We start from the raw sequence: 14,743 nt of genomic DNA, 5'->3' as shown, positions 1-14,743 counted from the left end.
ATAGTGCCTTCATACTAACCCCAGAGTTTTAAACATGAAGCGTGGAGTCTCACTTCTGCTTAAGATGTAGAAAGTGGCAAAGAATATTATTCTCATCGTCACAATGAGAAAAATGCAGATAAAAATCAAAATCATAACTTTCATCCAGCCCGTGAGAAAGCTGAGGTCACAAGACAATGGGACAACCTGAGCTCCAGAGAAAGTCAAGCCCTTCGGAGGGGACATGGAGGCGCAGCCTCTCGGTACAGCGGAGACCACAGAGAGAGGGCAGATGGCAAACAAGTGGGAAAGGGGAAGAACTACCGTTGAAGGAGCTCCCAAGGCCAAGTGTGGGCTAATGTGTCATTCCCAGCTGTGAGGGCCCCGAGCAAGGGGACTTCATACTCCTCCAGCAGCTCTTACCCTTGGATCTCTACTGAGCACTCATGGAAAGGGTTAGGGGTGGAGAGGGTTAGAGGAGGTAACTGGCAGGTGTGGGGGTCACATACAAAACACTGAGCACTTCACCTGGTGGCAAACACTTAAAGCTTCTGAGGGAGGGGCTGCAAAGACCTTTGCCCGAGGCCTGGGAAGAGATGCCTGCACAAGAAAGGGCAAGTCTCTGGGAGAGAAGCACAAAGTCATCTTGCACCTAAGATCCTAAGCTAATAGCAAGCAAAGGCTTCCTACTGATGGAGAAGAGGAGAAAACTCCTGTCCAAGATCCACCACCAATGGCTTAACATCATTCTTTAAAAGCGAACAATAATAAATACTAGTGAAGCCCTGGCTGGCGAGGCTCCGGTGGTTGAGCATCGTCTCGTGCACCAAAAGGTTGAAGATTTGATTCCTGGTCAGGGCACACGCCCAAGTATCGGGTTCTGTCTCATTGGGGTGCTTACAGAAGGCAACTGATGGATGTTTCTCTCTCTCTCTCTCTCAAATCAATTAAAAAGTATTTTAAAAATAAATAAATACTAGTGAAGATATGAAACAACTGGAGTGTTGCTAGTGAAAATGCAAAATGGTACAACTACTTTGTAAAAACAATTTGACAGTTTGTTATAAAATTAACACTCATCATAAACCCAACCATCTCACCTCTGGTTATTTACCCAGGAGAACTGTATGCATCTGCCGTGCAAATAGCTGAATGTGCATGATTATACCAGCATTATTAGCTGCATTCTTAGTATCCAATTGGAAAAAACCCAAGTGTGATTAATTTTGTGAATGGATAAACAAATTGTGCTACATTCATACAGTGGACAACTACTATTCAGTAATAAAAAGGGAATGAACTACTGATACACACTCAGCATAGATGAATCTCAAAAGCTTTATGTTAAATAAAAGAAGCCAGACTCAAAAGTGTACATACTGTGTGATTGATTCCATGTATGACATCCTGGGAAAGGCAAAACTATAGGAACAGAAATCAAACCAGTGGTTATCTGAGGTTGAGTGTGGATAAAAGTAAGGATACAGGGAACTTTACAGGATGATGGAAATGTTCTATATTTTTATTATGTTGGCTACGTGAATGTACATATTTGTCAACTTCGTAGAACTAAACATCTCTCATGGGTGAGTTTTATTCTATATAAAATATACTTCAGTGAACCGATTAAAAAAAATTAAGCCTCCAAAACATGAAAGCAAACCTTTTCAGTTTTCCAGCGATGTTTAAAATCACACCATACTCAATCTTCTGAACATTTCACCAAATACAACGATAAATGTTTATAAGGCTTTTTTTGAGGTTTTAAAAATTTTTATAGCAAAAACCAAGTGCTCTTGGGAAAATAGCTGAACTAGTACCCAGAAACCAATAAGGTGCAAACTAAAACAGATTTCCATGTTGCCAAATTCTATTGACAGACACCTGAGAAGCATTGCTGAGGATTTGAAGAAATGAGCACTACCCCAACATATGTAGTGGTGGAAATTTGCTATTTAAGGTAGTACTGAGAAAGCTATTTCTAACATGTTTCCGCTCCTGGTACTTTATGGGTTCTGTTTCAATCATGAAATACACAAAGAACTTCTCTTTTTAAGGGGGGGCATTAAAGGTAACATGTGTGGGAGAATATATACTCACAACTGAAATGATCTTTAATAAAAGAATGACTTGTGGAAAATTGTAGAAGTGTCACCACTGAGGAAATCGCTGAAATAAAAATCGGGTCTGGGGCCATCATAAACATAACTTATTCACGAAATAATTTCTGTGCAAGCATTTTCCATAAGGAAGTTGAAGCAGGAATAAAAGTCCTTTAAATCTAGCTGAATCTTTGAAATAAATGAAAGGGAGAGAGACCGGGAAATTCTGCTGTCCCACAAGACGATGTTCTGGCTCGCATGCAGCAGAGCGCTCTGAGCGTTGTTCAGCTTTATTTTATTTTATTTTATTTTATTTTATTTTATTTTATTTTATTTTATTTTATTTTATTTTATTTTATTTTTTTAATCCTCACCAAGGATATTTTAAATTTATCTTCAGACAGAGTGGGAGGGAGAGAGAGAGAGAGAGAAACGTTGATGTGTCACATGGATTGGTTGCCACCCAAAGGACCCCAACTGGGTTCGGGGACGAACTGCAACCGAGGAACCTGCCCTTGGCCAGAATCAAACCCAGGTCTCTCTGGACCACAGGCCGACACTCTAACCGCTGAGCCAAACTGGCCAGGGCGTGTTGTTCAACTTTAAAGTGTTCCAAATTTACTTCTCTTTGGGTGGTCAATAATATGTTACCAGCAGATTAAAAAACATAAACACATACTGAATGTGTCTCTTTAAGTAAAGTATATATTTCTAAAAGAGCTAAATGGTCACTTCAAAAAATTTTGCTGTGAAAAAGGCATTTTGAAATGTGATATTTGGACATTTTTTATTGTTACGGGATTTTTTGCTGCTCAAAATAATGGAATTATGCCCTGGCCAGTTTTGCTCAGTGGTTAGAACCTCGGCCCGCGGACCAGAGAGTCCTGGGTTCAGTTCCCGCTAAGGGCACGTACCTTGGTTGCAGTTTGTCCCCAGCCCTGGTTGGGGTCGTGTGGATGGCAGCCAGTCTATGTGTCTCTCTCACATCGATGTTTCTCTCTCTCTCTTCCTCCCTCTCTCCCTTCCCCTCTATCTGAAGATAAATGCAAAAAAAATAAATAAATAAAAAAGTACATGTCCTCAGGTGAGGATAAAAAATAATAATAATGGAATTATGCCATATATTAAAATATATCTGAACACTAAAGACACTAAAAAATAAAGATTTCTAAACTGTTTAAAAATTTTCCAAAAATACAGTGTCCAGACTTGAAACCAACTGTTTAAAAGACTAACTAATTCACGTTAAAATTTGCTAACACAATTTCAACAGAACTTTTGGCACATTTGGTAGGTAAGACAGAAAAAGGAGAATCATAATTTAGTTAACACAGTCAACGATGAAGTCTACTTGGACCTTTGAAATTTTGCATTACATCTTTTTCTGCTACATTAGCCATAAAACCAGATTCAAAATAAATTGAGTGTGAAACCAGACCATCAGATCACACGGTCACGAAGGGTGCAGCAATGACTGTAATACAATTAAGACCACTGCTGTTAAACACTATAGAGTATCAATAATACCATTAATATGCTGTTAATAAATAAAATCATTTTATAAATATTTTTAAATTTATTTAGCATCATTTTAAAATATCTTTTTGTGTGTGCTTTATAATACACTGTACTAGACTACACTAGTGCAGTAATAGATATATAAAGTTTGCTAATAATAAACATACATACACTGGATATGTACACTCAAAATTTCTACCAATGGGGTATAAAATTTAAGAAAATAGCTGTACAGTAGAATTATAAATAATTGTAAAACCTTTGCCACCCAACAGCATCTGGCAAAATGCTAGCTACACAGTATTTCAAATTGTGTTGACTCACTGAACACCCCCCGAATGCAGAAGATGTGTTTCTCCCTCAGAGCACACATTTCACTTGGTGAATGATTCTTCTGCACGAGTGTATTTGTGTAGGACACTATGAGCATAAAAGCACAGACACTGTGGTTGTAGCTTCTCAGTTGAGACCACCTGTGTCTAAATCTTGCCCCTCTCTCCCATAATTTATTAGCTATGTGATCTTGAATAGATTAGCATCTTCTCCATGTCTCAGTTTCCTTACATGCAAAATTGGGACAACTGCACCTGCCTCACAACTTGTAGTGAAGATCAGATGAGTGATTGTGTAAAGTGTGAGAGAATGCACGAGTGGGTGTGAACCCATGTTTGTGACCATGACCGTGGGTCTAGGCAATACACACACACATACAATCTGGGTGAATATATTGGATATATTTATATGTCATGTAATTTCATTTATATTTCTGGCTCTCAATATGTATTTATGTCGAATAATATTATTAAAAATATTAATAGCCAACACTTATGGAGCATGAGTTCTGGTATTAGTTTAAGCACTTTATACAGATTATCTTGCTCATCTTTGAGAAAAAACATAGGACATAACATAATAACATAACATACTTTTTATATTCCCATTTTACAGATAGAAAACTGAGGCCCAGAAAGGCTAAGTAACTCACTTAAATTCACACAGCTAACATATGATAGAGCCAGAAAAGCTGGCTTTTTAAATCACTACTTACCTATAGTATTCCTTCTAACATTCTGTACTCTTTTCACTTGTATGGTTCTTAGTATTTTATAGCTACTTTCCCGTACAGTAAGCCTCATACCAGTGGGGTGAGTAGAGCAGGGTTACTATCCTCACAAGGAGAGAACACTGGTACGGCTGAAACCACGGTGTCTTCAGGTGGAAGTGTCTCTGTTTACCGGTATCCCGGGTGCCTCTGTGCACGGGAAGCCATTCACCATAAACGTATTGAGTACGTTTATGGTGTCAGATGCAGACATCAGGGCTGGGGATATGAGCTACAGACCTCCCCTGGAAGCGTCACAGCCTGGGGGGGGGGGGGCACATGAAAGGAAACGGAGCATCCCCGTACACAATGTGCTGTCTCTAAGGGAGATATGAAAAGAGTGCCTATGGAGCACAGAAGGAGGGACCATCTGTGCCAGGGGGTCCTGGAAAAGGCAAAGGCAGGGGATGGGCAGGCTTTCCTGGAAGAGAGAATGCATGGGTGAGTGAGTCCATGCCTGTGACCTGACAGTGTGTCTAGGCGTGACTATATAGGGGTCTGAGTGTGTACCTGTTTACACAGGCTTATTCATGTGTTAATGTATGCACACACAGGTTGTGGTGTGGAATCAGAAAGCCTGAATGGAAAAGAGAATGTGTCTAGATGTACACACATCACAGCAAAATCTAAACTGCCCTGGTATGTCCCCCCATTGTCCCCTCCTACCCCTGACACCAGGTTAACCACAGATATCACGTTCCACTCTAGTAATGGCCTTGGGAACTATGGTGGTTAGATTCACCAGATTTTTCACCCTGTCCGTTGGAACGTGTAGTAGTGTAACAGAACCAGCTAGCCTGTGTGAGTGATGGGAGGTGAGGAGTACAGGTATCTGTGGGCGTACGACTTGTGCTCACTTCCGGCTGTGTGTGTGTGAATGCATAGTGCTGGCTGCTCCTAGCCAGACTGGGGAAACCTCCCTTCTCCCCTCATCTTCACTACCTCGAGGAGTTCATGCACGCACCTGTTTCCATCATCATCTGAATGCACCTGGCTTCTGCCTCCACTTAAATGTCCTTCTGTGCTGGGGCTGGGCAGAGGCAAGGTGGGAAGTGCTGGTCCCTCTTTTGTGGAGGCACCCCTTGCTCTCACCCCCACCCCATTCTGGTCCAGGAATCTCCTGCAGGATGAAAAATGTGTGCAAAGGCACACAGGACTGGTGGCAGCCACGAGGAACCCAGAGGATCACTCCCAGGGGTGGCCTGACCAACCTCCTCCCCTGATGACAAAACCTGTATTTAGGGCAAAATGGATGAGGAGGGGAAGTGAGGACTCCTCTCTCCACACACGTTCCCCCAGGGGCTGGGGAGGAAGGGTAGCAGGAAGGCTACAATATTTCTTTCATGCTTACACTATCAAAAAAGCTAAAATAATTGCAAATAATATGTAATTGATGGTGGCTAAAAGTATCTCTATAAAATAGCAAAATAATTGAACTAGATTTTTCCCTTTTGTTATAAGGCATATAAATTCAGAGCCACGGGGTTGTCTAAGGCAAAGGCATTACATGCTGGAATACACTGGTGATTTGTATGTGTTTATATCCTGGTCCAATGCACCGCCACACGGTGAAATAGTCACAGATTAAAATAAGGGAGAATGAACTGCAATAATCAACACATGTAGGATGCCATATTTTAAGTTGAATGAATGAGTGGGTGAAGAGCAAAACAAACACACTCACAAAGTTCAATGGTCTCATACAGTGATCCCTGTGATTATAGTGCCTGGATTCTGCTCTCAGCCCCACCAGTGACAATCTATTGAGAGATTTTTATCATATATTGGAAAACTGGTCCAGTGGCAGGATATCTCTCAAAAATATGAATATGTTTAATCAAGCCTTGTTGGAGTGTCTTTTAAAATGAAAATGATCACTAAAAAAGGGTAGCTAGCTAGTGCATATTTGGATATCTTTATTGTAGTACCACGTATAGTGTATATTTCCATGCTCTGGACACAAATATTTTCCTACACACTAAGGGAAGCTACTGGTTTTGTAATATGCCAGGAGAATTTTCCATAGTCAATATGTTGTTTATTTGCATCAATAATCTGAAAAAGAGAAATCGTCTGATTATGGCCACAGAATCTGTTTAGAGGCTAAGGTTTCTATCATGGACTGCTTTCAACCGTTATATTTTATGGCACAGATTCAGTGGGAATCTGATCTGCTAAAATATTTGGGTTGTGAAAACTCCAACACTGTGACAGATGTCAAGTCCAATTAAGTGACTCATGTCCAGGTTTCTGTCCAATAGGATTTCCCATTAAATATCAATTTAGGGGGAAAAAATTCCATCCCCCTTCTTAAGCCTTTATCTCTTCCACCATCTCCAGGCTGAATCAATTGGTACCAGGAGAGCCAAGAAGCCACGGGCATCTCTGCCTCTTTGCTGAGGCTCTGCCACCCTCTCCGGGCTTTCTCTGCTTCACTGTCACTGTTCCTGCGGGAGACACTCACTTTTCACCAACCTTCTCCAAGCATCTCCAAGCCACTGACTATGTATATTTTGCTACAAGGTAAAGAAAGGAGGGGGTGGGGGTGGGAGATGTAACCAAGCCTTGAAAGACTTTGAAACTGGAAATAGGTGTCTGTTTATACAACATACAAGTAATTGAGGGAAGAGGAAGAGACAAGCTTAGCCCCGAGTTACATACAGTATTGTGTTCCTGGGAACTGGGGAGACATCAGCTGAACAAAGCCTTATCTCAAAAAAAAAAAAAAAAAAAAAAATCACTTCTGAGCAAGATCGCATCTCTGCCTCGCACTTCCAGTTTCTGCTCAGCCCTATTAAGGGGAGGAAAAGGAATCTTACAGGAGCGGAATCTTATCTTAACCATCTTTCTTATCGATTCTTCCGCTATTAGAAAGTGGAGGAATCAGCCCTTTGATGTGACCGTGTTTATCTCTGCATCTCTTTTGTTATTTATAGAGACCTAGAAGAGGAAAAAAAAGCACAAGACTTTTCAACACGTTGTGTCGTTCGGAAAAAAAAAAAAAAAAAATCAACAACGAATTTCCCGAAATGTTTGGGAACAATTAAAAGGAAAAGGCGCTTTTGATCTATCAGCTAAGTAAACAATCATTCATATCGTCCACATCCTGAGATATTATCGTCCCTCGCTGTGGACACCGGCGAGATGACAGCTGCTTTTTCATATTTGAATGTAACAAATATTTTCTGCTTTTGATATATTTCGGAATTTCCCCCCCTGTACCCTGGAATTTTAACTCTAAAAGATTGAAGAAAAGATTATCAAAAAGGCTTTTACAAGGTAAGGCTCCTTTAAATAATTTTTTCCCAGCTTGGAACTAAGTTAGATTGTTTATGTTGCATTGACAGATGCATTTCAGTTAATTGTTAAAGAAATAAAATGCACACACGACGTGCTCTTTATGCATATTTTTTTAAAGGTCTGGAGGAGAATTTAACATGTTATGAGGGCAACCCAGGAACTTTTTACCTGAACTACAACTGAAGTGGCTTCTTCTGATTTTCCATTACTGGTTTATTTATTTATGCCCTTTCAATTTGGTGTGTAGGTTCAAGTTACTCTACTTATAAACGTATCCGTTAAAGGCCCGTAGGGAGTCACATGTAGTTCACTTGGAGCATTTGTTTTTATTTTGCCTCAGAGGACATGTTTTCCTCGCGAGGAAATGAAAGCCGTCTTGGAGCCAAATTCGCTCCTAAGCCAGCGTGGTGCTAGGAGCGGATCGCGCATCTTGCTTTTGTCTCTCTGGAAGCAAACCGTCCTCCAGCGCCCACTCGGATTTCTCCCGCCGCGACGTCGCTCGGGCTGCGCACGCGGGGCCGGGGCTGGCAGCCTGGTCCCAGCTACCGGCGCCCGTGGTCGCACTGGCGCGCGCGGCGCCCGCAGGTGCTATCCTCTCCGGCCCACCTCTTTCTGGAAGCCCGAATTCCCCCAGAGCCCGGCGATCGGGCGCCGCTCCCTCCCCAAAGGCGCGCAGTCGGGGCTCGTGCTCTAGGCGCCGGGAGGAGCAAGGCGAGGCGACCTTTCCAGGAAGCCAGAGTTGGAGGACAGCTGGGAACAGAGCCGCGGGCCTTGGCCAGGCCGCCCGGGACAGCCGCGGGCTCTCGACTCCGATCCCCCGAGCACCCAAACTTTGCGGGTGGAGGTGCAGATCGGGCCAGAACTCCCGCGCGGTGCCCACCTCCTCCGGTCCCCGAGCCCTGCTTTCCCTTCCCTCCCCAGCCTCTCCTCCTGCAGCGCCCCGGCCGCCCGCGTTTTCCCGGGAGTGGTCGGCAGGCTGCCGGGTGCATTGTCTCATCCCACGTCGCTGCGTCCCTGGGTCCCCAATGTGTATGGTTGTCTGCCTGACAGATGGTGCTTCGGGGGCCTGCGAGGGCATACGAGTCACTGTTGTGTTGAAAGGAGCGTCCACGTTTGTTTAGTCAGTTCTTTATGATTTCGGGGAAGCACTGGGAGGACCAGGACACCTGAGCGCTCCGGGGCACTTGCTCCCCGTCTGCGCTCGGGGCCCCGGCTCCTTTCCAGCATCGTAACCGCCCCCCTCCCCCCGCCCCCGCCAACCAGCCCGAGGTCCGCGGGCGGGATCTCTGCCCCCGTAAAACACTGATGTGTTCTGAGTCATTTGTTTGTTGACGAAGAAGAGAGGGAGGCAGAATGGTGGAGTTGGTCTGTGGCCCGAGGCGGCACAAAATCCAGGCCTCGCAGGCCTGCGGTCGTCCCCCGGCCAGGCCCACAGGACTGGCTGGGCCTCATGCAGGCCGAGGTGTCAGGTCCAGGACATGGCCTGGCCGAGGCCAGACGCGCTCCTTCCCCGGGGGGCCAGCTCCGCTGAGCGCGCGGGCCTGGTGTAGGAAGGAGGCTAGGACGCCCAAGGCTCTGTGGGGTGCCCCCCCCCCCCGCTTGCTCTGATCAAAAGCCGGTGATTCCTTTTATTGATTGATTTTCTGACTCCCCCTCAGCCTCCAAAATGATGCTGAGTCCGGACCAAGCCGCCGACTCGGACCACCCCAGCTCGGCACACTCGGATCCGGAGTCGCTGGGCGGCGCGGACGCCAAGGTGCTGGGCAACGTGTCGGACCTGGAGCCGGTGGAGGAGGCCGAGGGCGACGGCAAGGGCAGCAGCCGGGCCGCACTCTACCCGCACCCGCAGCAGCTAAGCCGCGAGGAGAAGCGCCGCCGCCGGCGCGCCACGGCCAAGTACCGGTCGGCCCACGCCACCCGCGAACGCATCCGAGTGGAGGCCTTCAACCTGGCCTTCGCGGAGCTCCGCAAACTGCTACCCACGCTGCCCCCGGACAAGAAGCTTTCCAAGATCGAGATCCTGCGCCTGGCCATCTGCTACATCTCTTATCTCAACCACGTCCTGGACGTGTAAGGTCGGGCGCGCCGCCGGAGCCCGTGGGTCCGGATGTCGGGGGAACGCGACGGACCCGAGAGGCCCCGCTGGGCTGGCGGTGGAGGCGGCGGCCCAGCGGGAGACTTGGATCGGAGAAGAGTATCAACATGTTGCGTTCTCTCCGATCAGCAGGGCGACAAGGGAAGGTTTCCGACTCTGGAGGAGGGGTTGTCTGGCGAGCCTGGGGCTTGCTGGGGCTATTTTCCAAGCCGGGCAGACCTCCTGGAGGCACTGGAGATGAGTGGCATCCAGGCCTACCCTTCCTGTGTTAGGATCCCTTTAAAGGTGGTTCATTTAGCTCACTGGAGACCTGGAATTCTCCTTAGTTTATCTCCCACGAATCTTCAAATTTTGAAAAAATGAAGGCAGAAGTTCGGAGTACAGTCTCATAACTTTAGACTACCTAGATTTTTTTAAATTGACAAATCACCAAACATTCAGAGAGGGAAGGAAGGGACTCTTCTCCAGGGTAGAGATTGTAGGCACATTAAATTGGAACAGGAAACTTTCCATTCCAATATGCAAAGAAAGATTAGATTAGAATCCAAATACAACTGACGAACCCTATATATTTGGTAAGGTCAAAAAGATACACGGAGAACAGATATCTTGTGGGAAGATCTGAGCTTGGTGAGAATCGAACCCTGAGGTGCGACACTAATATAGACAGGAAGATCCATATTTAAGTGGAAAACTTAATATCTGACTGCTTTTTTCAGGCGAAGTGCTCCTTTATATATCCAAAAACATCTATTTGTGACCTTAAACATGTGGACCCATAGGTGCAGTTAGAAAAAGACAACCTATTTTTATTTATGTTAGAAGGAGTAGAGTATTTTTTCCAAGACATTTATTTTTCAGAGTGGTGATACTTTTACTTTGGATACTCTGTGCCAATTTATTTATAGTCAAGTGTTTACACTTTTTCCTGTGGAATAATTATGTCTAACTTTTTATGTGTTTGTTGAGATTATACTATGGTCTTTCTTTTGGCTCTAATTATATTGCACTTGCGTAACAAATCCCCCACTTCTCCCTGTTTCTAAACATATTTTATATATTAAGATGTTTGTTCTTGAAAGGTCCTTTTGTTGTGAGATCAGCAACTCTAATACTTCACTATTATAGTTTTTTTAAAAAGTAAGTGTTGTTATTCTTATCTGTAGTTATGTCTGAAAAGTACTTTACAAACTGTTTATAAGGAGAGTAGCTTCTTTGTGTGTATGTGTGTGTGTGTGTGTGTGTGTGTGTGTGATGTTTATGTGTGGGATGATTTTAGGAAATTAAGTTATTTTCCTAAAAAAAAAAAAAAAAGGAATTCAGAAACTACTTTCCTCTGTGACAACCAAAAAGAAAAGTCTATAACCTGAAAATGTTTCATGTTCTCAGCTGTGAAACTCTTTAAAAAAAGGAGTGTATTTTAGAGACAAGGGGGAAAAAAATCTGCTATCCAAAGATTTTAGTCTTTTTCAGGGTTTTTGTGTGTCTCTGTTGCTTTATATAATGCAATATTTTGTAGTGAAAATAGATATAATCTGGTTTCTATCTGACGAGTTTTTCATATCTCATGAATGGTGCGCTGTTTTGCATATAAATAAAGGTATCAAATAAAGCCCTCTCCTTTATTTTAAGCATACTGTAAAAAAAAAGAAAAAAAGAATGTACAGGCTGAGCATGAAATATCTTAAGGGACTCAATTCCTCAGAAAGAAAACAAAACAAAACCTAAATGTACTGAGATATTTGATGTTCTTCCTAAACTTGAACACTGATCAGTCTATAAAACAGATGCCCCTCATAGGATGCTGACATAGTCATGTTCTCTACATGAGGGGAAAAAGTATAGTGTTCCTATGAAAATACTACTCGAATCATAGATTCTTGTGCTCTAAAAGGAAACTTAGTAACTAACTCAACCTCTTCAAATCAGAGCCGGGAAACTGAGGCCCAGGGAGTGTAAGTCCCTGCACTGTCACACAGCTATGTGAAGTATGAGAAGAATACCCTGATATGATGACTCCTGGTCCTCTGGCACTTATTAAGAACAAGGTGACATTACTACTGTGCGCTAGACATCTAACCAAGACATAGATTCAGGAGATGACACCTGCAAACAAGAAAAAAAAAAATTAAGCCCCAGGCCAACATTGAGATATGAAGAATGTCATCTACAAAAGCTCATAGTTAGTATAAAAATGTGAAATATTCTGTCTACAAGAGGAAGACATGAATGACTTTAAAACTACACACACACACACATATATAGAATATTACAAACCACGGGTCTATATCACACCAAATCTCTGGTTGCAGAGTGAAAAATGCAGTTAGGTGGATGCTTGACTTTATGCCTATAAAATGCATGGGATTGTGAGCATTTTTCACTTTTCACCCTGGTATCTTGCAGTCAGGTTTACAGAGGCCTAGCAAGTGAGACTTCATTCTCTTCTTCATATGGGGGTGCTCAGTAAGGTAGCACCCAGCACATGGAAAAGAATGGTGCCTTCTTTGGCCTTGTATCTGGACTGAGTCCTGCTCACTGCAAGTGTGGCTGGTGTCCTGCAGACACACACAACCTTGGGACTGAGTGTTCGCAAGTCTTCCCACCTCTAGGACTGGGGAGAGATGGCTGCTCCCAGTCTTCATAGTACTTCTCCATTATAGGACGGAAAAACCGGCCTTGACCCAAGGAAATGAAGTCGACTTCTAACCTCCAGAGACCTTCTGAAGGCCTCCCTTTCCTGGTTTAGGAGCCCAACTTCCAGCTGACCGACAGTTCTGCCACTGGCTTCGAAGGACCCGTTAAGTCACCTCCCTAAAGGAAGGCCCTTGCCCTTGGAGTTGGACATTGGGCAGACATAGACAAAGATCAAAATCCCTTCCCAGCTGCACAGCCCATGTGATAGGAGGAGAGGATCTTTGCAGTGTCATTTCAAATCCAAGGCTATTGAGCACCCTCCAAAGAGACAGGCAGCACTGTGGCACTCTGATAGGCCAGGTGACTGACTCCTCCTGGCACAAAGCATGACTGCAGTGGCTATTCAGCCATAGTAAGGGAGTAATGATGCTTCTTTCAACGATGATGGTGATCATTCATTCTTACATTCACCAAACAGTTATTGAGGAACTACTGTGTGCCGGGCATTGTTTGAGATGCCAAAGATGAGACGAAGTCTACTGGAGAATAGCGGTACACCGACAACACACAATTGAACAGTAGTTAATTTCAGGTATTGATAAATGCTGTGCAGAAAATAAAGCAGGGTAATTAGACAGAGAATGGCAGCTGCGGGTGCTGGTGGGCGTGGTTTTGGATAGACCTGTTAGATAGATCTGCCACCCAACAGCCAGAGTTACTGCCACCTGTTAACCTGTCCTGTGCTCATGCCACCAAAACACCCTATGCCGATCACTCCCCACTGGCAGCAGAGATATCCAGAGAAAAGGGGCACACGTCCTTGACAAAAACCCCTCTCCTTGCAGGGAGAGGACGGGAGGAACAGTGGCTGAGTGTGGGTGGTAGGATGGATCAGGAAAGGAAGAGCAGGCTGTGGACAGGGCAAGTGGGTCTGGGAAGAAATGAGGTGCACAGAGGTGGAGGACTGGATGGGAAACACCTGCTTCCCACATGAACCCTGTTCTTGGGGCTTCCTCCAGTGGCCCTGCCCCATGAGTAGATACCACCAGACTTCTGTGATCTGGTAAGTAGACAGAGCTGACCTCTGTAATGCTGTGACTGATCCACTCCCCACCCCTGCTGTCTGCTCTGGATGCTGGTCTTCCACCCCCTGAGGTTTGGGGTGGCAGGAGTTGGGGGGACACCAATTTGAGTACATATATAGCTAATACCCTTTTCCAGAAGGGCTATCTCCTTTATTATTGGTGGTAGTAGAAATATTAAGAGCTAACACGTGTGAGTGTGACAATATGCTTACTGAGTTAAGTGCTTCACATGCATTATCTCATTGATAATGCATTATTCTCACAACAACCCAATGAGGTAGGTACTTTTGTCTTCATTTAACACACAACAAACTTACGGCTTAGAGATATTTACAACTTGCCCAGGGTCATGAAACCATGTCTGTGGGTTTATCGAAGTACCCGACCTTACCCATTATACTCTACTGTTTCCCTTGGCTCAAGGGCGGCTGTGCAATGCACACACCCTACCCTTGGCCCCTGCACCCCATCTCTCTGCCATGTGCTTACGCAGGCTTCAGCTTGAGCTACGACAGAGGAGCGCAGGATCTGCAGTGCACCAGCCACCAGACCAAGAGGACACATGGAGGCGGGGACTGAGCCTGCACTCTGCTTCCAGGTCAAGTGTGTGCCTTGGCTTGGGGCTAAAGGGTCAGGAAGACACTGCAGGCTAGTGGTGGCTCTGGACCAGCCCCTCCTATGGGGACGAGCTAGCCTGACTGCCCCCTGCACTGCTCCTCACCGTGGAGGGTCTGGCCTGCGTCTCTCCCACCCACACGCCTCAGCACACGGAGGCCCATTCTCATGCCGTCTGAGAACTAGCCTGGAAAGTCAGTATGTCATCCCTGACTGAAAACTCTTCCTGAATCCTCACTGCCTATAAAAGCTAAAACTCAAGTTTTTTTCTCTGGGCACAAAAGTCCTTCAGAATCTTGTTCTCAGCCTC

General features: G+C 44.8%; 1 protein-coding gene across 1 annotated transcript; it reads left to right on the top strand.

The window, feature by feature from the left end:
- Nucleotides 1–7,068: 7,068 nt before the first annotated feature.
- NHLH2 (nescient helix-loop-helix 2) lies at nt 7,069–11,176 on the top strand. Its single transcript, XM_036273185.1, has 3 exons — nt 7,069–7,224; nt 7,638–7,980; nt 9,660–11,176. Exon 3 carries the CDS (start codon nt 9,668–9,670, stop codon nt 10,073–10,075), a length of 408 nt encoding a protein of 135 aa, XP_036129078.1. The 5' UTR covers nt 7,069–7,224; nt 7,638–7,980; nt 9,660–9,667; the 3' UTR covers nt 10,076–11,176.
- The last annotated feature ends 3,567 nt before the right edge of the window (nt 11,177–14,743 follow it).

This window comes from Molossus molossus, unplaced genomic scaffold (genome assembly GCF_014108415.1).
Source record: "Molossus molossus isolate mMolMol1 unplaced genomic scaffold, mMolMol1.p scaffold_m16_p_20, whole genome shotgun sequence".
NCBI lineage: Eukaryota > Metazoa > Chordata > Mammalia > Chiroptera > Molossidae > Molossus > Molossus molossus.
The sequence above is the reverse complement of the archived record's forward strand: the minus strand, read 5'-3'. Positions and strand labels throughout refer to the sequence as shown.